The 26482-nt window shown below is 36.9% G+C and overlaps 1 protein-coding gene across 1 annotated transcript in view; it reads right to left on the bottom strand.

The window, feature by feature from the left end:
- LOC103596281 (phosphorylase b kinase regulatory subunit alpha, skeletal muscle isoform-like) overlaps positions 1–26482 on the bottom strand; it is a gene marked incomplete at its 5' end in the record, with an annotated part of 38561 nt that overhangs the window by 6425 nt on the left and 5654 nt on the right. Inside the window, 10 exons of the mRNA XM_008579876.1 lie at positions 8691–8729; positions 8859–8974; positions 9870–9971; positions 11985–12114; positions 12247–12325; positions 14452–14531; positions 14993–15149; positions 23949–24088; positions 24450–24541; positions 26256–26432. Of these exons, the coding sequence (XP_008578098.1) occupies positions 8691–8729; positions 8859–8974; positions 9870–9971; positions 11985–12114; positions 12247–12325; positions 14452–14531; positions 14993–15149; positions 23949–24088; positions 24450–24541; positions 26256–26432 (1112 nt within the window). The remainder of the gene's footprint in view (positions 1–8690; positions 8730–8858; positions 8975–9869; positions 9972–11984; positions 12115–12246; positions 12326–14451; positions 14532–14992; positions 15150–23948; positions 24089–24449; positions 24542–26255; positions 26433–26482) is intronic.

Raw genomic sequence — 26482 nt, 5'->3', positions numbered from 1 at the left:
ACTTCCAGCTGGTCTATGGCTTAGTTTGTTGCTCTCATGGGCCATAACACAAGCCCCCATAAATTTAAAAGAACTGAAATCATATGAAGTATGTTCTCTAACCACAATGGAATTAAATCAGTGACAGAAGGAAATTTAGGAAATTAACCAATATGTAAAAATTAAACAACACACTCCTAAATAATCAATGCATTAAGGAACAAAATCACAAGAAAAATTAGAAAATACTCTGAGTTGAAAATAAATGAAAATACAGCATACCAAAAGAGAAATTTATGTTATAAATGCCTGCATCAAAAAAGAATAAAGATCTCAAATCAATAACCAAATCTTTCACCTTAAGGCAATGAAAAAAAAAAAAGATTAAGCTAAATTGAAAGCAAGCAGATGAAGGGAAATAATAAAGATTAGAGTGGAAAGAAATGAAACAGAGAGCAGAAAAACAATAGAGAAAATCAATAAAACTAAAATTTGTTTCTATGAAAATATCAGCAAAATGCACAAATCTTTAGTTAGATGGATCAAGAACAAAAGAGGAAAGAGAGAGGGGACATCAATTCCAACCTCACAGAAATAAAAGATTATAAGGACATACCATCAGCAGCCATATGCTAACAAATTACATAACCTAGATGAAATGGACAAATTCCTAGAAAGACACAAACTACCCAAACTTACTCAAAAAGAAACAGAAAATCTGAATAGACCTATAACAAATAAAGAGATTTAATTATTAAGTACAAAACTTCCCACAAAGAAAAGTCCAAGCACAGATGACTTCACTTGTTAATTCTACAAAATATTTTTAAAAGAATTAACACTAGTTCTTCACAAACTCTTCCAAAAAAGAGAAGAGGGAACACTTCCCAACTCATTCTATGAGGCCAGTGTTACCCTGATACCCAAACCAGACAAAGATATCACAAGAAAAGAAAACTATTGTCCAATATCCTTATGAATATAGATGCAAAAATCCTCAACAAAATACCAGCAAACTGAATTCAGTGATATGTAAAAAGGGTCAGACAGCATGATGAAGTGGGGTTTATTCAAGGAATTCAAAGTTGTTTTAACATCTGGACATCAATTAATGTAATACACTATATCAAAAGAATAAAGGATAAAAAACACAACATCTTAATAGATGCAGAAAAAGCATTCAAAATTCAACACATTTTCATGATAAAAACACTCAACAAACTAGGAACAGAAGGAAGCTTTCTCAATCTAATAACAGGTTAGTTTTTTTTTCCTCCAAAAATCCACAGCTAACGTCATAACGAGTGGTTGAAGACTGATGCTTTCCCTCCTAAGATCAGAACAAGACAAGGACATTTACTTTAATCACTTCTATTCAACATTGTACTGGGGGTTCTAGCCAGGGCAATTCAGCAAGCAAAGAGATAAAAGGCATCCAGATAGGAAAGGAAGAAGTAAAACCATCTCCCTTTGCAAATGACATGATATTATATATAGATAATTCTAAGGAATTCACTAAAAAGCAACTACAACCAATAAATGAGTTCAGTAAAGTTGTACGATATAAGATAAATAAAATCAATTACATTTCACTTGAATAGACATTTCTCCAAAGAAGACATACAAATAGCCAAAAGGTATATGAAAAAATGCTCAACATCATTAATTATTATGGAAATGCAAATCAACCTACAATCAGATATAACCTCACACCTGTTAGGATAGCCATTACCAAAAACCGAAAGATACTGAGTGTTGGTGAGGATGTGAAGAAATTGGAACCCTTGTACGCTGCTGGTGGGAATGTAAATTAGTGCAGCCACTATGGAAAGCAGAATGGAGGTTCCTCAAAAAATTAAAAACAGAACTATCATATGATCTAGCAGTTCCACTTCTGGATACTTAGTCAAAAGAACTGAAATCAAGATCTTGGAGAGATATTTGCACTCCCATGTTCAATGCAGCGGTATTCACAATAGCCAAGATAGGAAAACAATCTAAATGTCTATTGGCAGTTGAATGGCAAAAGAAAGTGTGGTATATACATACAATGGAATATTATTCAGCCTTAAAAAAAGAAAAGAATCTTGCAATATATGGCAACATGGATGAACCTGGAGAACATTATGCTAAGTGAAATAAGCCAGCCACAAAAGGGCAAATACTCTATGATTCCAGTTATGTAAGGTATCTAAAACAGCCAAACTCATAAAAGCAGAGAGAGAATGTTGGTTGCCAGGGGCTGGGGACAGGGGAAAATTGGAACTTGCTACTCAACGGATAAAAAGAACTGTTAAAAGGAGAGGGAAGAACTGTGGTTAGTAGAGGCGGGAAAGGGGAGGCAGGAGGGGGGGATAGTGAGAAGCTGGTTAATGGACACAAAATTACAGCTAGATAAGAACAATAAGTCCTATTGGTGTATAGTCAGCCCAGGAATTTATAATTAACAATAATTTACTGCATGTCACCGAACAACTAGAAGAGAGGAGATCAAATGCACATATCACAAAGAAATGATTAAGTTTTGCAATGATCAATATGCTAATTACCCTGAATAGATCATCACACGGTGTATACACATATTGAAATATAACTCTGTACCCCATACATATGTACAATCAATGTGTTTCAATAAAAATTTTTTTAAAATAGCCAAAAAAGAGAAGTAAACCAAAAGTCCATCAACTGATGAAAGACAAAGTTGGTATATCCATACAAGGAAATATTATTTGGTCACAAAAGGAATGACGTGCTGATACATGCTGCAACATGAATGAGTCTTGAAAACATTACACTAAGCAAAAGAAGCCAGACACAAAAGGCCACATAGTATACGATTCCATTGATATGAAATATCCAGTAGATTAGTGGCTGCCTAGGGTCGGGGGCCTGAGAGTGGGGAGGAAATGGGGGAGTGATTGTGAATGAGTACAGAGTATCTTTTTGGGGTGATGAAAATTAAAATTGGTTGTGGTAATAGTTGCACATTCTGTGAATATACTAAAAAAATTGAATTGTATACCTTAAATGACTGAATTATATGGTATGTGAATAATATATCTCAATAAAGCTGTTAAAATGTAAATAAAAATGCAAGACACAAAGCTGATAAAGCAAGTAAAAATAATTTTGATTATGCATGATAAATAAATTCTAAAAATCTACTGTGCAACATCATGCCTATAGTTAATGATACTGTATTGTACAATTAAAAATTTTTTTAAAGAGTAGATCTCATGTTAAATGTTCCTACTACAAAAACAAATCAATTGTTTTCCTAAACAGTAGCAACTGATAATCTGAAAATGAAGTTAAAACAATTTCATTTAAAATAGCATCAAAAAGAATAAAATACTTAGGAGTAAATTTAACAAAAGAAGTACAAAATAACTACTTGTGCAGTACCCTTAAAAGTATAAAACACGTTGAAAGCAATTAAAAACTTAAATAAATGGTAAGAAATCCCATGTTCATTGGATCGGAAGACCTAACATTGTTAAGATGGCAATACTCCCCAAATTGATCTACAGACTGAACACAATCCCTATTAAAATCCCACCTGGTTCTTCACAGAAATTGACAAGCTGGTCCCTTGAAATTCAAGGGACCTATGATAGCTAATACAATCTTAAAAAGAAGACTGAAGTTGGAGGACTCACACTTCCTGATTTCAAAATTTACTACAAAGCTACAATAATTAAAACATAATTATATACATATAGATCAATGGAATAGAATTGGGAGTTCAGAAATAAAACATTATATTCTGGTCAATTAATTTTCAACAAGGGTGCCAAGAGAATTAAAGGAGGAAAGGTAGTCCACCAACAAATGGTGCTGGAACAATTGAATACCCACATGAAAAAGAATGAAGTTGGACCCTCTACCTCACACCATACACAAAAATTAAGTCCAAATGGATCCCTGTGCAGAAATGCGTTAACACATCAAGCTAGAACTGCCCTTCTTAGAAAAGCTTGCTTAGAAGGTTGGCCATTGGCTGGTATATGGAAACTTGGATTTTGAGAGGGCTCCTACCATTCACAGGATGGATAACAGTAGCTTTTCTGTGCCTAACCTGTTTGTACAAACACTATGGTTTATGCTGAACACTTGTTTTCTTCCTGGGAGTCTGGAGTTTGGTACATGCCAGACAGGCTGTTTATAGGACCAGCCCCCAATAAAAACCCTGGGTGCTGAGTCTTTAGTGAGTTTCCCTGGTTGGTAACATTTCACACATGTTGTCACATCTCATTGCAGGAGGAATTAAGTGCATCTTGTGTGATTGCACTGGAAGAGTACTCTGGAAACTTGTATCTGTTTTCCCTGGACTTTGGCAAACACACCTTTTTCCTTTGCTTTGCATCCTTCTGCTGTAATAAATCATAGCTGTTGAGCATGGCTGTGTGCTGAGTCCTGTGAGTCCTAGTGAATAATCAAACCCAGGGTGGTCTTGGGGACCCTCGCAACATAACCAAAGACCCAAATGTAAGAGCTAAAACTATAAACTCTTAGAACAAAAAAACAGAAATAAATCTTTGTGACCTTGGGTTAGGCAAAGCCTTCTTAGATATGACACCAAAAACACAGCAACAATAGTAAAAATAAATAAATTGGACTTTGTCAAAATCAAAAACTTTCATTCTTCAAAGAATACCATTAAGAGAGTGAAAAGACAACCCAAAGAATGAGAGAAAATATTTGCAAATCACGTATTTGATAAGATATTTGTATCCAGAATATAGAAAGAATACTTGCAACTCAATACTAAAAAGACAAAAAACAAACAAACAAATAAAAAATCCAAAAAACAAACAAAAAATCCCCCAATAAAAATGGGCCAAGGATTTGAATTGTCATTTTTCCAAAGAAGATAAACAAATGGCCAATAGGCACATGAAAAGATGCTCAATATCATTAGCCATTAGGGAAACGAAAATCAAAACTATAATGAGATCCCACTTCAAATCCACTAGGATGGCTATAATGAAAAAGACAGACAATTGCAAGGGTTGGTGAGTATGTGAAAAAAATTAGAACCCTCATACATTGCTGGTAGGAATGTAAAATGGCGCAGCCCCTTTGGAAAAGTTTGGTAGTTCTTCAGAATGCCAAACATAATTACCATATGACCCAGTACTTCTACTCCTAGATATATACACAAGAGAAAAAAAAAAAAAAAAAAACATATCCATGCAAAAACTTGTACGTGAAGGTTCATAGCAGCAGGATTCATAATAACCAAAAAGTGAAAACAATCCAGATGTCCATCAACGGATAAACAGATAAATAAAATGTGGTGTATCAATACAATAGGATATTATTCAGTAATAAAAAAGGAATGAAGTATTGATACATGCTACAACATAATGAACTTTGAAACACTTCTATTGAGTAAAGAATAAAATACATTGGGGAAAGTGGTTATTTGACAGTTTAGATTCAGGAATAAATATAAAATAGAAATAAGATAATAGAAATATTTTCTGAGAAAAGAGTTTCTCACATTTTAATTTGGGCCAAATGCCTAAATTACCAACCATTGCTATGTAAAAGAAAAAAGTGCCCCTAAACATTTCTATCAGCCAGTGACTATCACACTGATCTGTCAAGTAAATGAACTGCTATTTAATTTATCTTCATTGTCTTGTCTCTACCACCAAAATCTTAGGCTGTTGACAGTGGGGTCAAACCAGAAAGGATATGTATCTGATGGAGTACAATTCAGACTGTTTTCCAAACTCAAATATCAATAGTTTTGAGTTTTTAGGCTAAATTCTCTTCTGTAACTACATCCTCTATTAATATGGATATGACAGAGTTGGCCACGTCTTAATACAAGAAATTCATTACAGGGTATTTGGTTAAGGTTAACTAAAATACCAATTTTGTTTCCAATAGCTTTCCATTTTTTGTTCAGTTGTTATACGGCCTAAATCTCTTCAGCCTGGGTGATCTGAAATCATAGGCAATTATGAATCATTGATTCAAGCCAAAGAAATTTAATTAGAGATCAGTCTTCCTAAACCGCATCCATTTTATTTACTGTTGTATCTCCAGGGCCAGGTACAAAATTAACATTTACTAAATGAATAAATAATCAGAGGGACAGCTAACCCAGTGGTTTTCAAACTAAAAAGTGCATCAGAATCACCTATAGATCTTATGAAAACCTATATTGCTGGGCCTTACCCCGTCTTTCTGATTCAGTATGCCTAGGGTGGGTACCAAGAATTTGCATTTCAAATAAGTTCATAGGTAATACTAATGCTGTCTAGTACAGTGGCTGGTGCATAGTAGGGATGTAATAAATTATATTAGTTGAAAGAATAAGTGAATAGATACTTAAAAAACACTTATTAAATTGAATTTTATTTTCTGAAATGGAAAAGAGGTTGGAGTTGAACTCCCTTCCCTGCCTTATTGGGAAACAAATGGAAAGACTTTACCACAATATATGAATTTGCTTTATACTTATTTAGTTCTTGATTCATTTTGTTTATTTTTTTAGTTAGCCGGTATATGTCATGATTTATATAACACCATATTCAAGGCACTTGTGAATGGCATATACTATAAGATAATAGCAGTTACCAGACTAGACGGTGACATCAAATCTATACCCAGGGGATGACCACCATTGGACTATGAAAAAAATGGAAAAAATAAAATTTTAAAAGAGATGAGACAAGGAAACCATTACTTGTGATTTTAAAAGTTATTAGTAGAGTAAAAGTATGAACCACTTAAGTAACTAGCCAGCATGTTATCATTAAAAAGCTGATGAAACAGCTTTACTCTAGAAGTCATGGTAAAGGGCAAAACAAATAAAACTACCTTAAAAATGTTTTTTTCCATAATCAGAAAAGAGGGTATTAGTGAGTGGTAGAGAAAAGGGCTTAGAATAATACAAAATACTAGACATGCAGGTGAGGATGGAAATCAATATTTAGAAATAAGAAAGTAATGAAAATTTAGGGATCTCAATCCTCTAAATTATAGTCTTAATGATTCTGGCTCCCTTGAAGACCTATAAATAGTGAATGTGTGAAAAAAAAAAAACCCTAAATGATGTAGTTGGATAGGACAAGTCTTCATATCATATTAATCTATCTGGGAACATGGACTTCAAGTTCTAAATATATAATGAACTTGTAAGTAATACCATGGGACTATAAACAACTGTAAAATGCTTAGCTAATCACTCTCAGCCAAAACAAGGACTGTTTACTAACAACATCAGCTTATTTAATATTGAATGTAGTTCAGATTATTCAAATTATTTGGGAAAAAACTATAAAAATCTATAAAGTTAACACTAACACAAGGCCCTTTCTTATTCCATTCCATTCTTGCTCTTGCATAGATATAAATGCCAAAGGGTATTTGAATGAGTGTACTCAAATTATGTTTGGCTCATTCTCTTTGGTTTCTGATTCCTTTTTTTAAAAAAACCAAAATTTCCATTTCACCTCTCCTCTTCTGGATGTGTTTTAATACTGTAAGCTATCATAATTCCATTTTGAAACAGGAGTAGTAGCTTTGAGGTTTTCATAAAAAGTGCTTCTAGGAGAGCCCAAATCAGTACCTTCTCAACTTGGAGATCTTGAAACCATACGATTTCCCAGAGTTTTAAAAGAAGCTACGGAAGTTTGTGCTAACTATTTCTTTGTAGAATGCAACAACTATCTATTCTCACCTGCAGGGAAAAGTTAAGAGGCTACAATATGGTGTTTAGTGACTCCTACCAACTCCCAGACTGATTTAGATGCTTCTCCTCTATGTGTCCACAACACCTTTTGTATACCTTGTTAAAGAAAACATAATGTAATACCTGTTAAAGCACAGTAAGGAAAACTTTATTCAGGGCCATTGTCACAGGTACAAGGACCACAGCAACGGGGTCTTGCAATGGGGGAGAGAGATCGGGTTCAACACTGAGTGCAGCATGGACATGTGGGAATTTACAGCCAAGGAGCAGTGTGGAGGTCAGTGGATGGAAAATTACTAAGAGGAAACATCAGGGGTAAAGGGAATTCTGGCTAAACTGATGTAAAATGATTCTTGTTGAACATATGCTAGGCTGATCAGACATCACCGGGGAGATGGTGGGGGATGGTGGAGGATGGGGAACCTGAACAGATATCGAGGATGATCAGATATGGAGGACGGGAGTCCTAACTAAATTGAGTTAGCAGGTTTCTTTTGCTAAAACTGTATTTTACAAGGAAGTGCACAGATGGGCTTAGGAGAATGTTCAGAAATCTATCTTTTGGCCAAGCAAAGACTCTTTGTCAACCTCTATCACGGTGATGATAAAAATTTAATTTGGGGACAATACCTGGAAATAATCTTAAAAAATAAGTCCCTCACTCAATCTGGTGTTCTCTTTAGTACCTATTTCTAAAAGTAAGAAGTCTAAGTCTAGCTGTATAAAGAAAATTAATTCCAAAATTACATGTGAGTTCTAACAAGAGGAACTCAGGGCTTCAATTTCTTGCTATCAGATGCAAGTTACTCTCCTCCTAAAGTTAGCAAAGTAGTTGGATCCAGAGAAAGGAAAGCTATCTGCAAAATGATTGTTATGAAGGAGATTCAAACAAGCTACTCCATGGCTTGTTATCTTATTTATAAAAAGGCCATGAGCTCATGCATGTTATATAGAACTAAAGGTGCATTAAAGCATGTTAAAGAATCCCTAGTTGTTTCACCTGGCTCTCTGCTGAGATAGACAGTCTATGAAATTCCACCTGAAAAATAAGCGGCTCAAATTAAACTCAGGATATGAAATAAAATAAATGATCTGAACAAAGTCTGATTGTGAAAGAATGTTCTTAAACATGGAAGTATCCCAGCTAATCTACCAAGTAGTATCATACCTGCTTTATCTCACTTTTTAACTGCATGATCCCAGTACGTTCCGTTTTGGTTGCTCCAACAGCACCAATCTCGTGGATAGAAATAGCAGGACTGACATTTGAATCAGTGGGACGAACTACATAGCATAAAAGATTAAAGAGAAAGAGAGAGGATAATCAGGTTCAATTGTTTTTGTCTACAAACATTAGAAAGGCTTAGATGTATTTCCTTCTGTTATTTTTAACTTAAATTTAAAAAACCCAACTATAACCTTGCTATTTAAAGTGTGGTCCATGGCCCAGCAGCATCAGCATCACTCAGGAGCTTGTTAGCAGAATCTCAGGTCCCACCCCAGACCTACTGAACCAGAATCTTCATTTTAGCAAGATCTCCAGCTTGAGGAACACTGCTTTCTAATTTTCTTTTACCACTCTAAGGTCTGGCATCCATCCATTTGACCTTATATATCTATTCATCTTAAGCCTAAAAGTTGAGGATGAGAGATAACCCCTTTTCATTTGCTCTCCTGCTTTAAGTATGCAGCACCGAATACTGCCAAAACCACAAGTGCAAGTGGAATATTAGTTTGGAATGATCTCCTAGATGTATCTGAATTTAAAGTTGAAAGGATGCATTAGATGTACTGTAGCAGCCACACACAAACACATACACACAACACTGTAGGTGTTACTGAACTACAGTCAATTAGAATACAAGAAAGTTTCAGAAAACATAGGTGGTGAGTTGTCGAAAATCGGAGACTTAGGATAATGTAAAGGAATGGATAAAACAGTTAAAAACAAAACATGATAATAATCAATGCATGTAGTTCACATATAATTTAAGAGAAAAAATAAGACAAGTGGTTTCCAAATCTCATTCCAAAAGACAGCTTTGCTTTTAACTGTTTTATATATTAGAGTTTTATTTATTTTGGGGCAAAAGGTTCCTTTGATAAAAGAAAAACACTTTAAAACCAATAAGACACTTAAACCAAACACTCAAATGAAAATGCAGTTATTCAATCTTACCACTTCGTTCCACTCCAAACTCCTTGCCACTGAGAATGTGATGCAGGAGGTTCTTCATGGCTGAAGGGCTGAGATTCATCAGGCCTTCTGTGGCTTCCTCAGCTAGTCAGCAGAAATGGTAGGACAGAAGGACTTCTGGTTTGCCTGCCATGCCCTTCCTATTTTTTTCTCTATTTCCTTTCTTGCTTAGAATTTCTGTCACTTTATTGGAAGTATACAATTATAGAAAAAATGTCTGGCATCATACTGCTTAGGTATTCATACTGCAATAGATTCTTATTTAAGAACTGACTATCCCGTTTGTGGATCAGCTGGGTCATTAATTTCTTCTTCATCCCTCTTCTATACCATTAGGGTGAAGGTGGGAAGAATGAAAGGAGAACAATGGAACTGAAGGCCATTCATAGAAAAGCAATGAATGTGTGTATGCAGATGGACTAAAATAACTAAAACTTCTTAGTCTGGAAATATAGAGACTTAAAATAATTGATATGAACCCATGAAATTAGAAGAATATTGAGAGGATAACCAACGTGCTCATCAACATCAGACACTTATTAAGAGTTTACTACATGTAGGTCCTCATTTTAAGCAATGCGAGTACAAACAGGTATGACATGGTACCTGACCTTAAGAAGCTGACTATTTATATGGGAGAGATGGAACATGTAAAGAAGATAAACAAGAGTAAAACATTGCATATACTATATGCTAAATGAGAGATATAGGCAATAAGTGGAAATCAGAGGTGACATCAATCTCCAAGGATGGAGATTGACAAAATTAGTGGGAAGTACTGTTAAAGTAGTAGAGGCCAGACTGTTGAGGGTCTTGAATTTCAGACCCAGGTATCTTGACTTTATCCTCTAAGGAATAAAGAGCCATGGTTTTGATGAATCCACAGGAAAAAATATCCATAACAGGAATTTAAGGAAAAGTGAAATGTTCAGGGGTTTACCCCTCATTGAGGTTTATTATTGAACAGCTACACCCTCTCATAAAACATCCCTTGATACCACAGCTAGAGAACATATATAATACGTTTGTCTATAACAATATGCTGAATTGGAAATAGTTTGAAACCAGACAGACCTGCCTCCAATTCTACTATTTACTACTTATCTTACTTTGGGCAAGTTACCTAGCTGCTCTGAGTTCCAGTTTCCTTACTGGTAAAAATAGGACAATAATACCTTCTCCAGAGGGTTGTTGTAAAGATTAAATGAGACAAGGTATGCAAATACAAAGCAAAAAGCACAGTGTCTGGCATATGATAGGTATAAAATAATTGTTAGCTCTCTTCCTTCAAAGGGTTATTTAAATAGAAATTGTGTCATGTGTTTGATTTAGGTTTGACTCAAACCAATAAATTTAGCTACCTGTTAACAGCACACTTAAAAGCCTTTTGGGGAAATTTAACTGAAATGATGGCTAAAATTGATTTTTGCAACTGTGATTTTATTTTTCTATACCATCCCTATCTCTATTATTTTGCCATTCTTGTTGAAATCAAACAAATACCTATTGAAAACAGTCATGTCATAGGGGTCCCTTTTTTCCCTTTACACATTAAACAATTCTGTGCCACAGCTTCCACAGGCCCCAACTATTTTTCTAACTAAAACTGTTATCTTGCCAAATATACCTATACTTAATTTCAAAGAGAGTCTTGTCAGATACATATTAATACAAATATTCTTCCTTTATTCGATCATGATGTTGACAAGGCCGAATACTGACACTACAATCCACTGTTGTAGTGACTCAATCTTGCTATCTACAATCTCCACTGCCTGAATCAGAACCCAACCTGGTCTGTCACACTCAAGGAATTACGAGAAATGGAGTTAGCTAAGGGCAGTTAGCTAAGAAGAATTAGGAGTGCAGAGCCCCCAAGATGTGGCATTTTGAAATTGCAGAGCTAATATACAAATGTGTCATTCTATCAGTCCCTTGACTTGTATAAATAGTGACTGATTAACATGGGAACAAGATAGCCATATGCAGCTTCTGAGCTATGGATAAAAATGTTTTAGCTCTCTATCTGTCTTGATCCAGACTCCATAGACCTATATTACAAGAAATTTTGCCTAAAATGGTTACTCAGTTGAGTACCTGAGCATCGAAGGGAGTGGGCCAGTTCTGTTGCCATAACTTGTATGATCAGACCAATTCGAAGTCGAAACATTTCAGCAAACAGGCCAGGCTGAGTTCGCATATACATGGCTAGATATACCATTATTTCCTGCAAACAGAATGGATGTAGACAAAAATTACAGCCCAGGTCTCACAATGCCTATTTTATTGTCTTTGGAAACTGCCAGATCAATTGAAAAAAAACTTTAGCCACCAGATTAGGCTTTACAACTCTGCTCACCTGTGTAAGGATCGAAATGCTCATGTCCCCTTCACTGGCTTCATCTATTAGCTGAGTAAGCGCCTCATAGGGCAGAGGTCTGAGGAAGAAGACAGTGAAGAAAGACAAAATTCTGCAACCCATTTAAACCTAAATATATTGAAAAAATAACAAAGCTCTTCTCAAGTCCAAGTCACCGCCTCAACATCTCATCACTACCAATAGCAAAGCTCATTCACTGCCTCCCCAAACCACTCTGGCCCATATCAGCTCAACAGAGCTCTGCTCTCTCCTCTAAACCTGGACTGTCTTACTCCTTCAAAATTTTATTTAAGACCCACCCCATGATGCCTTTCTAGACTAGTCTTTCATGGTTAGTCCTTAACATTTGATAGGTAACTATTATGGCTAAGAAGTAATAAACTAATTTTAAACTGTGCCTTTTAGAAGCTATGTTATTGTTTTACAGTCACACCATACAGAGTTATACTGATTTTCTATAGTTTCACCGGTTCACATTCTCTCTCTCTCTCTCTCTCTCTCTCTCTCACACACACACACACACACACACACACACACACTCTAGTGTGCATACATCCTCCCACATTTCTGACTCTCCTGTTCTGGGGACATGGACCATACCGTCTTTTGGATTGCATACAGTGTCACAAAATTGATCTGATTTGTAATAAAAGGTTCTGTTTGCCATGAGCAATGTGTCATGGGTTGAATTGTGTCCCCCCAAAATTCATACATTGAAAGCCTAATCCGTAGTACATTAGACTGTGACCTTATTTGGAGATAGTGTTTTTACAGAGATAATTAAGTGAAGTCTTTAAGGTGGGCTCTAATCCAGTATGACTGGCGTCCTCATAAAGAGGGGAAATTTGGACACAGAGACATGCAGAGAGGGAAGAAACGTGAAGAGACATAGGGAGAAGTAAGCCATCTACAAGTCAGGGAGAGAGGCCTGGAACAAAGTCCTTCACAGCTTTCAGAAGGAACCAATCCTGCTGACATCCTGATTTGGGTTTCTAGCCTCCAGAACTGTGAGAGAATAAATTTCTGTTGTTTAAACTACTCAGTCTGTAGTACTTTGTTACAGCAGCCTCAGAAAACTAATACACTACGCTAGGACTATTTTCCTGAAAGCATAATTGGGACTTTACACATGGAACCTATGACCCATGGTCCTAGAACCTGTTTCTCTTAGCCTTCGTACAGGAGTTGGAACTGGATCTTAGAGGCAATAGAAATCATGGCCATAAACCAGGAAAGAGGTGGTATACAGATGTCAGCAAAGGTATCACTGCTTACTACTTCTCTCTTATTTTTTCCTTATTAAGCTCTATATCTACAGCATGTTTTGTTTACAAAATAAACTTTTCACTACAGTGACTACAGAAGTAGAATTGGCAGGCAGGGGGAATATCTTGTTTTAAATTACTCCTTAGCAAAAATACCAGATTTTTCAGATTCGTTATGAATGAAGTTAGAATCCTTCTAAAAATATTTCTTGGAAATACACCCTGCTCATAGATTTAAATTCTGGAACTGGCATGACATGCAATTAAACAGATTTAGTGCAGATGAATTTTATTGGCATGGCTTGTGGCAAAAGGAAGACTCATGTGTAAGAATTAAACTTTTCATCCCAGCCTGTCACTTGACTCCCCACTCCCTCCAGCCCAAGCCTATCCTAGAGCACTGTTTCCAACTGGAAGCTGTGACAGAACTGAGACAGTGGCAATCTGATGGCAGTGTTCTTGGAAGGGTGCTACCTCACTATGCTCTGCAAGTCCCCATTTTCCCCTTTGACTATGATTTCTACCCCCTTTATTCCTTTTTGAATAGCACGGAATTTCATCATCAGCCCTATGCTCTAGCCAGACAATTTCTTCCACCTCCTTTTTCCAGACTATAGCTGACTTTTTGTGGGTGCTAATTTCAGTTGCTCTGTTGGTTTTGTTTTTTGAATGAAAGGATTTGGGAAAGCCAATAATTAAAAAAAAAAACTTTAAGTACTACTCTCTATGAGTTTTCTCTTTTGTTGACTTGTGCCCCGTCGTTACCAGCGTTCTCCCACTGACTGTTTCTCATGGAAGTGTGCACATGTAGGATGTTGTCATCCATGGACAGATTAGGGCAAAAGAATTGTGGTGAGCCCATACCACTCCTTTAAGGCTCAGAGAAACCTGATCAAACTTAACCAAAAACCATACTCACGCAGAGATGGTCTTTTCTCGAGGTTCTGGAGGGAGTCCCACTGTTAAGTGTTTCTGGTGGGAGAGAAGGTCTGTGCAGGCCTAAGAAGAGATAGCATAAGATTATCCTTCCCATAACACCTCATATTCCACAAACACTTCTCTTGTTAGCCTAGAAACATTTGCTCCCTCTTAACTTAATGATACACCAAACTTTCTCAGGAAATACCATGAAGATCAGGAAAGAGGGATTTCTAGGAAGAAATGATGAGGTCTTTTCATCTCCTAGGCAGTAGGAACTTTTAACCTAGTATAAATTCATTCTTAAGAGATAGAATTCTTATGGTTCATAACACCTCTATAAGTTTACAATTCTTACAGCTTAGCAATGTATATTTGTCATTCACAAACAAAAAACTAACTGAATATCAGAAACTTTATGGATAAAGACAACATCTCAAATGATTAGAGACTGTGGTTGCCTTAAAAAATAACTATGGAACACAACTTTTAAAAAGCACCCCATCTAGATTTAGGATAAGTTCAAGAAGAATTTATAGTACCTCATCAAGTGCTTCCACTTTCTTCCTTAAGATCCCAGAGATGTATCGGATCAGGCCCCAGTGACGAATTTCCCCAACTCTGACATACAGTTCAATAAGAAGCTCTCTGACTGTAGCACTCCCTTCATCATACATTTCAGTGTCCCAGTCAGGTCCTCTGGAATTTTAAAGGAAAGGACTACATTAATTATAAGTAAAGCCTCCAGCAACAATATTTTGTTCCAGTGTTATAATGTATATACCTGTTCATCATAGGTCTCCCTCATTAGGGAACTAATGTGATTTACTAAGAATCCTTATAAAACGGTGATTAACAGTCAGCCCTGCACGCCAAATACCTAGACAAGAAAAAGTATTAGTTTCAGCTGTGCTTGGACAAAATGCATTCTTTTACCCTCTTCACAGGTTTCAACATAGCTGAAATTAAAGACAAAGATTTAATTTAACTACTGAAAGTTTAGAAAGTATGCTACACTTTGGGAACTAACAAATAAAAAGGATGTGTGTTTATTTTTAAAGGACACATATACATTATTGTTGTAAAAGTTATAACACAGTCAACTGTGAAGTAACATAAAAGGTATATAAAGTTCTACAAAATTTATATAAATGTTTATAAAATTTATATGAGGTATATAAAATTCTACGGAATTTAATATATGATAAAGGTAGATTATTAATTAAATGATGCTAAGACAATCAGGTAGCCATCTGAAAAAAAAAGTTGGATCCATACCTCACACTGCACCATAATTCCAAATGTATCAAAGATCTAAATGTGAAGATACTAAAAAAGATATGGGAGAATTATTTTATAACTTTGGAGGCAAGAGAACCTTTTAATTATGAAACATACACCGAGAGCCATAAAAGCTCCTTTTAATTGTGAAACATACACCAAGAGCCATGATACATTTGTACATGTAGAACGACAAAAAAATCTTACTGCAAAAACCATTGCAAGCAAAGTCATAGGACAAATTAAAAACTAGGAAACATATTTGCAATCCATAGGCCAATTTCCCTTATATGTAAAGAACTCAAACAAATATATAAGAAAATAGAAAATAACAAAAGCAAACCTGGCAAAACAAATACCAATGGCTTTAAAATATAGGAAAATGTACTCTCCTCCCTCATAATAACAAAAATTTGAATTACCACTATGCCCAGATAACATTTTTAATCTATCAGGTTGTCAAAAATCCCCAAATGTGATGACACTGCATCAGTGAGGCTTTGAGAAAACAAGCACTCACAGTGTGTTGCTGGTGGGAGTGAAAATTAAGATAATCCCTCTGGAGGGCTATTTGGAAATATACCAGGGTACTTCAAAAAGTTTGTGGAAAAATTCACATTATCTTTTAATTCTATTTTCCACGAATTTTGAAGTACCCTCGTATATTAATATTAAAAATACTGGAAAACATCCTTGCGGTTCCTAAAATGGTTAAACAAGATTTATCATAAGACCCAGCATTTCTACTCTTATATACTCAACAGAAATGAAAACATATGTCCACATTAACTTGTATATGAATATTTATACCAGCGTTATTCTTAATAGCCAAAAATTAGAAACAACTCAAATCTCCATCAACTGATAAATAAATGAATAATATGTAGTACAGATACACAAATAATACTCTTTGGCAATTAAAAAAATGAAATAATGATACATGCTACAATATGGATGAACCTTGGAAATATTATGCTAAATGAAAGAAACCTTTCACAAAGGACCACATATTATATGACTCCATTTATATAAAATGTCCCAGATAGGCAAATCTATAGAAACAGAAAGTAGATTAGTTGTTGCCTAGGACTAGGGGGATGAAAGAACTGGGGGTTGATGTATAAAGGATGTAGGACTTCTTTTTAGCATAATAAAATTGTTCTAAAATGGACAGTGGTGAAGGATGCACAATGCTGTGAATATACTAAAAGCCATTGAATTGTACACTTAAAAATACCTATATTCTTTGATCTATCAATTCCATTTCTAGTTTATCTGTAGGATAAATTCCTTCCACACATGTGAAATGCTGTATGCTACTAGGTTATTCACTATAGCATTATTTGTGATACTGTATTCTGGAAACAACCCAAATGTCCATCAATAGGAGACTGGCTAAATAAATTATGTTGTATTCAAATGATGGAATGCTATACAACTATTAGGAAATTATGAAGTAGATCTACATTGTGGCAGATTGTATTTTCCAAAGTGGCTGCAACAATTTTCCATCCAACATGATCTTCTTACAATGTGACCCCCCCACTCCTCCCATCAAGAGGTGAAATTTGTGTTCCCTCCCCTTGAACCCAGGCATGCTTGTGACTAAGGCAAAATAGCTTGTGATGCTATATGATTTCCGAGGCTAGGCCCTAAAAAGTAACACAGCTTTCACCTGGTTCTTTTTCGAAACACTTACTCTTAGAACTTAGTTCTCATGCTGTGAGAAAGTGAGAGGCACATTGGGAGGTCATTTGTAGGTGTTCCAGCTGTAGGTAACCCCAGCTGAGGTTCGAGCCAACAGCCAGTATCAACCCCCAGGCATATGAGTGATCAAGCCTTCTGATGCCTCCAGCCCCAGATACTGTCTGACTAAAACTGAACGACAGACCCAGAGGGACCACTGCTAGTTGAGCCCATGCAAGCCACAGGACTGTGAAAGAAAATTAAAATTTTTGTTATTTTAAGCCACTGAGTTGTGTGATTTATTATGAACTGGAATATATATGTAGCAATCTTTAAGATATATATAAGATATATAGTTTTAGTGAAAAATCAAGGTACAGAGCATTGTATATACTATGCTACCTTTGGGATAAATAGGGGTATAGGTATCCACATGTATGTCTGTATTTACCTACATATGCATAGAATGCTCCTGGGAGAACGTGTGCATGCATGCACACGCATGTGCACATGCACAAAATAGACTGACTGCCTGTTGATGAAGGGAACCAGGTATGTGGGGATCAGAGGTGGAAGACTTTTTAGCCTTTCCCTGTATATCCTTTTGTACTTTAAAAATTTTGATCCATGAGAATGTTTTATGTATTCAGTATATTAAATTTAAAAAACAAAATAAAAAGTGCTATAGGAACGGTCATCAATAGATGCAAAAATCAGTGACTGAAAGTTTGAAGAGTAATAGGATATTTACACAGCCTCAAAGTGTATCTACACAAGATACTCTTTTTTTTTTTTTTTTACAAAGGGCAACATAATAACTTTAGAGTAGAAGAACCTGGAAGATATTACCTTAACCAAACGATCAAATCAACTGATCAAAGTTAACACTACCAGCCCTGGGGCAAAGGGGGGGATGGTTAAGTAGCACAGGATTGTCATTATCTTCACTTCACATATGAGTTATTTTAGGATGAGAGGCATGAAGCAGCCTGCTCAGTGCTCTGAGCCACTGTAAGTGGCAGCAGTGGGACCTGAGCTCAGACTAATGGGACTAATCAACTCTATGTGCTTCCTGATGTGACACTCAGAGAAACTGGCACCACTCAGTGGTATCCTTTCAAAAAATGTGTGACCTGAATTTAATAATGAGGAAATATCAGATAAACAAAAATTTAGAGACATTCTGCAAAATAACTGGTCTCTATTCTTCAAAAAGGTCAATAACACAAAAAATGAAGACTCAGGAAATGTTCCAGATCAACAGAGATTCAAGATACATAAGAACGGAATAAAATGCATGATTTCAGATTTTCATTTGCTATAAAGACGTTATTGAGCCAACTGACAAATCTTAATAAGGTCTGTAAACAGATAATAGTATTGTATTAATGTTAATTTTCTAGTTTTGGCAATTTGTGCCATGATTATGTAAGAAAGTTCCTAGATTTTAGGAAATACACATCGAAGTATTTAGGGGTAGAAGGGGATCATGTCTGTCACTTATTCTCAAATGGTTCAGAAAAAAAAATATATATATGTGTGTATGATTGGGTATAGATGATGATGTTGATGGGGGGGGGAGAGAGAGAGAGAGATATTAAAGCTCAGTGGAAACAACAAGGGGATCTGGGTGAAAAATACCCAGAAATTTTTTTTTTTGCTACTCTTAAAACTTTTTTTTCTAAATCTGAAATTGTCAAAATAAATTTTAAAAATATGAAAAAAGCGCTATGAGATCTCTTTTATTTTTAGAGATCAGAGAAAGCTTCATGGAGGTGACAGATGAACTAGGTCTTGATGGTAAGAGAGAACTGGAACAGGTAGAGATGGGGTGTGGTAAAAGAGAATATTCTAGGCAGAGGACAAAACATGAACTCAGGTATGAAGGTAGACACGTATAGGCAGTGTTTCAGGCATAAGTAGGCTGTTTTGGTGAGAGCATTCACATTGTGAGGGGGGAGCTATATGTAGACAAGGTTGTAAGTCAGATCACAGAGGATGTAGATTTGGCCAATAATTTGTTATGGTAGTGGCGATGCTGTAGGGAGAGAGGGTGATAAGCAGAAGTTGAAAATGGTGATACAATTTCAAGTCTGAGTTACTTGAGCAAGTTGCCCAACCTCTCTGAGCTGGTTTCCCCATCTGTAGAAAATGTAGGTACCAACTACCTCATAGAAAAAAGTATAAGGATGAAATGAAAAAGTTCACTCATTTGCCCAATCTACGTGGAGGGCATACTGGAAGGCAAGCACTGGGTTGTGTTCTGAGGCTACAGAGAAAAATAAAACATAGTCACTGACCTTAGTCTAATAGGGATGAGATATATACATAAAAGATAACAGGAAATATGGTACTAGTGGTGTGTACCATGCATTATAGAGGGTCTTAAGGAGCAGTGGGTAGGGGAGGGAGAGGTTTCAGAGATGACTTCTTGGAGGCAATGTTATGAGCTGAGTCATATATGATGAATACAAGTTAGTCTGGTGAAGAAGAGGCGGAAGAGAGTTTCAAGCAGAGACAATAACATGAGCAAAGGCACAGAAGGGAGAAACAGCATAGTGTTAGTGGAAAACTACCAGCACTTCGGTGTTGCTGGAACATCAATTATAGGACATAGAATGGTGAAAGAGGAGTCTGGAGGGTAGGTAGGAACTTTCTTATGGAGGTTCTTGTATGCCATATTAAGTATCTTAACCTTTTTCCTCTGCTTAAGGGAAGCAAATCAAAAAACTTTAGGGCCGAGCCCGTGGCGCACTTGGGAGAGTGCGGTGCTGGGAGTGCAGCAGCACTCCCGCAGCAGGTTCGGATCCTATATAGGGATGACTGGTGCGCTCACTGGCTGAGCGCGGTGTGGCTGGTCTCAAAAAGGACAAAAAAAAAAAAAAAACTTTAAATAGGCAAGAGACTTGGTAAGATGAACACATTAAAAAGATCATTGTGGGGCCGGCCTGGTGGCGCACTGGAGAGTGCGCCGCTTGGGAGTGCGGCGGTGCTCCCGCCGAGGGTTCGGATCCCATGTGGAGACCGGTTCCCGCTCACTGGCTGAGTGCGGTGCGGGCGCAACACCGAGGGTTGCGATCCCGTTACCGGTCAGTAAAAAAGACAAAAAGGAAAAAAAAAAACAAAAAAAACCAAAAAAAAAGATCATTGTGTAGAAATAGAAGACTAAGATTTGGCAACCCGTAAGGAAATAATGGATCTAGGTAATGACCACTGATGGTTGCTAAAATCATTTGGAGTAAAGCTAATGAGGAACTTTATAATGACTAGATCAGGCTAATAATACTTGATCAATCTTAACATGACAAAACGGACAACAACCAGACATCACAGGCCTCCTGATATGTGAAGTGCAGAGTACCACCTATAAAGTTGTCCTGCCTAAAAAATTGAACCTGGATCTATCAAGTCTGTAGATCTACCAATATATAGGTAATACGAAAGAGAGAGAAGCATGCTAAACAACATCATGAGGATGCAATCAGTGAAATGCAGAATGTGAAAAAGTCAATAGGACAAAAAACCCCAAATAAATAAATTGTCAAAATAAGAGAACCTAGATATTAAAAAGCACTTAAGATATATAACAACCAAGTGCATTATGTGGACCTGCACTGCATCCTGAGTTAAACAAATCAACTGAAAAAAATGCATTTATGAGGTGTTCAGAGAAATTTGAACAGACTTGATATTTGATGATATTAGTGAATAATTTAAAATATTTTTAGATATAATAATGGCATTGTGGTTATGTTTTATAGTTCTACATGTTATAGAGGCTCTATTCATTTTTCTAGTCTATTTCTCTCTAGTGTTCAGATTGGGTAATTTCTAGTGTTCTGTCTGAGTTCACTGCTTCTTTCCTCTGTCCTTTATGTTCTTCTGTTTCATTTGGCTATTGTATTTTTTATTTCTAAAATTTCTATTTGATTCTTCTTTACATCTTCTATTTCTTTGCTCTGACTTTCTATTTTTTATTTGTTTCAAGGGTGTTCATAATTGCTTCCTGAAGCATTTTTATGATAGTTCCTTTAAAAGCCTTATTCGATCATTGCAACATCTGCATTATCTCAGTGTTGGCATCTGTTGATTGTTTTTTCTCATTCTTGTTGAGATCTTTCCGGTTCCTGGTATGACAAGTGATTTACAATGGTATCCTGGACATTTGGGGTATTATGTTCTAAGAATCTGGGTCTTATTTAGATCTGTTTTAGCAGGCCTTTTCTGACACCACCAGGGGAAAGGGGATGCTGCGTCATTACTACCTGGCGGGGATGAAGTCCAGGTTCCCTGTTCAGCCTTTGTTGACACATGGTTGGAGGGGTGCCTCATTATTGCTGGACCAGGTAGAAATTCAGGCTCCTCATTAGGCCTCCCTGACACCATGGGATGGGAGTGGGAAGGGCGCCTTGTTACTGTTCCCCATGTGGTATCCACTGACACTGCACTACCACTGGGTGGTGGTGAAAGTCCTGAGTCCATTAGGGTTCCTCTGACACTATCTAGCAGAGATGGTGAGAGGTGCTCCATCACCACTGGGTGGGGATGGAAGTCCAGGCTCCTAATGTGGTCTCTACTGACACTACAGGAAGGAGGCTTTGTTAAACCCAGAAGGGATGAAAGTCTCAGATCCCTACTTGGCCTTCACTGACACACTGTGGCGTTGGGGAAGATGGAGCAGTGCCCACCTGGTAACAGCTGGACGAGAATAGAAGTCTGGGCTTTCCACTTAGCCTTTGTTGACAGGGGTGGAGCCACATTTTTTCTATGGTTCTTGGCTGGAGTAGAGTAGTTGTTGTCTAAAAGTTGTCGGTCTTCCTACACTGTCCCTTTCCTAGTCTTTGGTCTAGAAGGAATAGGTTTTTTTTCTTGGAGATTTTGTTGTCTGTGCCCATTAGCATTTTCAGGTTGCTGGCTTCTCCAGCACCCAGTACAGAACATATGAGGCAAACTGGACCCCCTGCTCCCAAAACTCAGGAACCTCGCCACCATGCTGTTCCTCAGATCCTGAGACCCTTTGCTGGTATGGCTTCTTCTCTCTGCCTTTCGGAGTCCTGTGATTATTTTACAAATAATGACCTCTTGTACTTAGCAAGAGGAATAGGTAAAAATGCATCTACTTCACCTTGTCCAGGCCAGATGTCCCATTGTGGCTATGTTTTAAAGAGCCCTTATCTTTTATAAACAATACTGAAATATTTAGGAATAAAATGATAGACTATAGCGAGAATACTGAGGTAACAAGATTAGCCATGTCTTAATCATCATTCAGGCTGGGTGACGGGTCCATAAGCATTCATTATACTATTCTCTACTTTTGTAGAAGTTTGAACATTTATATCATAAGAAAGTAAAAAGGAAAAGTTATTCTCCCTCCTCTGTGGATGATGGATTGAGGAGAACAAGATGGAGTAGGAAGACTATTAGGAAGCTGTAGCAATAGTTCTGGTGAGAGACAAAAGCTTGAATGAAGGCAGCAATACTAGAAATACAGAGGAGAAGTATTTAGAGGTAAAACTGGCAAGACTTGATGATTAACAGGATGTGGGTAGTAGCTTGATGATTATGCAGGTGTCAGCTCCAACAATGGAGATTAAAAATTTAATAAAGCCTGCCTCAGTTTTGTTGTTTTACTGCTGACAGCTTTCCAGTCTTTCTACTTTCCCTCTTCCTTCATCCCTATATCTGAGAAGGTGATAAGAAAGTCCAAGTGCTCTTTTCTTTGGTGCTGGTGAGAAGCCCAGCCTTGCCCCCTAATCATAATAAAATCCCAAATCCAGTCTTCTTTCCCTGCTCTTTGAGACTTTTTTTGGAGCAACTTGGGAACCTTCTCTGCTTTCCCCAGAAAGCCTCATTATGTGCGTAATAAACATTCCACTACCTCTTGGTATGTGTATGGCATCATCAGGCTCAACACCCAAACCAAAATTAGGGGAAGCGCGTCCATGTCACCTTTTCATGGTGAACATAATATGAATAGAGGAGGAAAAGCAGGTTATTTTTGTATGAGAGTGTGGAGGGCAGAAAAGAGAAGTTCAATTTGGACATAGTGAGTTTGAGGTACCTAGATACAAAGCATGGTGTCTGACACATAGCAGGGTGTCTGACACATGGCAAACAATCAAAAATATTAGTTTCTTTCTCCTATAAGCCTCTATATTCTTCCTTTTTTGAGTTTAGAATTTATCTGTAGATTTTACCAAATAGTGGAGGCTTAAAAATAACAACAACAACAATAATAATAGTAATAACAATACTTATCAGTTATTGACCACATACTATGTGCTACGCATTGTATTAGGGACTTTACAGGTATTATATCTTGTTCAATCTTTACAATAATTGTATGAGGTAGGTATAATCCAAATTTTATAAATGAGAACAATTGAGGCTTTGAAGTCACACAGTGGGCAGGATGATAAACTATATTCAAATCCGGATCAGTGAAACTCCAAAGCTGTGCTCTACTTACTATGCTATACTTCCTCTCTACATGAATATTAAAGTAGATTAATAACATCCATCACTTACTTCATAGTATACAGCATGTAGAGGATATCAGCTTGTTCTTGTAAACTTGAGGTCTCCTTCAACTGTAAAACTAGTGCTTTGAAGTCCACCTCCCCTGACTGGTCTCTAGGAAGATGTATTTCCACATGAACAGAGGGAACCTTTAGTTTGAGAAATGACAAAAATAAATTAAGTCCACAAGTGCTCAACTTAAATAATGCCCTAGAATGAGTCATCTTTTATCCTCTAAACCTTTTCTGTAAGAGTTCTGTAAATGTTGATGAAAAGCAAAGTAAAAGTAATGAAACCTTCAAGATGTAAGATAAAGCAATCTACTTTTCCTAAAGCCTGACTAGAAAAACTTGTCCACTTTAAAAGTGAACTGAAAAGGACATATGTCTTCACCAGGATAGCATTTTGCCTACCACTAGTTACTAAAAGGAACCATAATGGCTAGTTCTATTATTTTCCGTGAAGATGGCAGTTTTGCAAAAAGCTGAAATACCTCATGTGCCAGTTTACCTGGTCCTCCTGTGAGGGATGAGTTGAGTCAAGTAAGTTGAATGAAGGCCAGGAAGCCTGAAATAACTTCGTAGGAAGATACATGTGAACATCTGCAAGGGGTTGACATTTATAGGAAACGTTAGATAATTAGGAGACTAATAAAAATGCACACTTGACCTCAACCATGAGGTCACATATGGGTCAGTTCTTTATAGAACAAGAATGAGAAATTTCTCCCCTTTCTTGGTAATATCAAAGAAAAGAAATATGAATATTAGATAATTTAAAGAATGTCCAGTTAATCAATAAATATATTTTGAATTGAATTTCTAGAATTGTAGCATCAGTTGGACATTTATCACATTCTACTAATGTAATCAATGTCCCAATGGTGCTATCATGGATACTTTGATAGAATACCACATACAACAGAAAGAACCCAGTTATGTTTTATATTTCCTGGACTTTCCTAGAAGAAAATCTGGCTGCTAGCAGTTGGATTTCTCTGAGAACAGGTGAATGGATGATCCTATGTAGGAAATCAAAAAAATGTAGCGGTTGACCCACTTTGAGATTCCTAAGATTTTTTACTTATAGTCCATTGTTGAAATACTTACCATAACCTCTAAGGAAAGACTCTCTTGTCATTTTCACCATTTTACAGACACAGAAAGAGAGATACAGAGCTCAAATACTCGTAACTGTTTACGCAAGTAGCAGAACTGGGAATTAAGCTCATGTTTCCTGATTCACAATAGAGAAGTATAACTTAATAAACTTCATCTCTTGGGCCGGCCTGTGGCTCACTCGGTAGAGTGTGGTGCTGATAACACCAAGGCCACGGGTTCGGATCCCATATAGGGATGGCCGGTTCGCTCACTGGCTGAGCGTGGTGCTGACAACACCAAGTCGAGGGTTAAGATCCGCTTACCGGTCATCTTTAAAAAAAAAAAAAATAAATAAATAAATAAACTTCATCTCTTTGCATAAGCCTTTCTCAAGGGTGCATACTCAAAAGGTATGCTAAGCTTTTCTCTACCCTAAGTGTTAAATGATTCCCCAGTGTTATGATTAAAATCTTTCGTTAGTAATGGTCAATTAAGTCTTAGACAGCAAGAGCATGCATCTCAATCATTCTCATCAACTGTAAAATATTAATATTAAGGTCCTTTAGGTGTGGCCAAAGAGCTCTTCTCTCCCTTCATTTGTAGCTACCACAGAGGCATTGCACACTCTTAGGAACCCTGACTACTCCTGGCAATGTGTAGTAGAAGATATCCTCTGCTACAAATACTACTGAAGGGGGGTAGTGGTCATGGGGAGGAGAATGGCAAAGCTGTGAAGAAGGAGTACTGTATTTGACAAACATAGCTCTACATTGCTGGAACAACTGTCTGTAAAAGTTACAGCTGGCCAAAGGGAACCAGATGTAGCTTACTTAAGTGAGACTATCTCCCTCTCTATTGCACAGCTATCTTGTAATAGTTTTGTAATACTTTCTTTTTAAACAAAATTACTTCCAAAGGAGTATTTTTTTCCAAAGGAAAAAGCCCTTTCTACCATTTTTTTTTTACTTTGATATTAAAACTGAATATGCTCCATGTCTCTTGTTCTGCCTCTTCTTACTGTGTTATGGGTTAAGTCAGACTACATAGCATTATCCAGCAAAACAGTGCCTAATATGTTCTAGGTGCTGTCTGAGATGCTGGGGATAAAGCTGTGAACAAAATAAAGACCCTGCTTACATTGTAATCAATGCCCAGCCCCCATCCTGTGCTTCACGTCATCCTGTGCCTGACTCTAGTGAGTCATGGCATTACTCACTCTGTACATGCAGCTCCTTGGCCTTGGTCACCAAGGACCTTAAGTTGCAGGTTGTTTGCACAGCAGCTCGGAACCGATCTAGCCCTCCCTTCTGGGAGATAGGGGCTAGTTTAGGATGGGGAGCAGTGTATGCCAAAAGTTGATCTAAATAATGAGCAACTTCATCACCACAGCGAGCTGCAAGGTTATTGGGGCGGGGGGGGGGGGGAAAAAAAATGAAAATTTTG

The sequence above is a fragment of the Galeopterus variegatus genome, unplaced genomic scaffold (assembly GCF_000696425.1).
Source record: "Galeopterus variegatus unplaced genomic scaffold, G_variegatus-3.0.2 Scaffold1972, whole genome shotgun sequence".
In the NCBI taxonomy this organism is placed as follows: Eukaryota; Metazoa; Chordata; class Mammalia; order Dermoptera; family Cynocephalidae; genus Galeopterus; species Galeopterus variegatus.
Note: the sequence above shows the minus strand (reverse complement) of the source record. Positions and strands in the feature narration are given on the sequence as shown.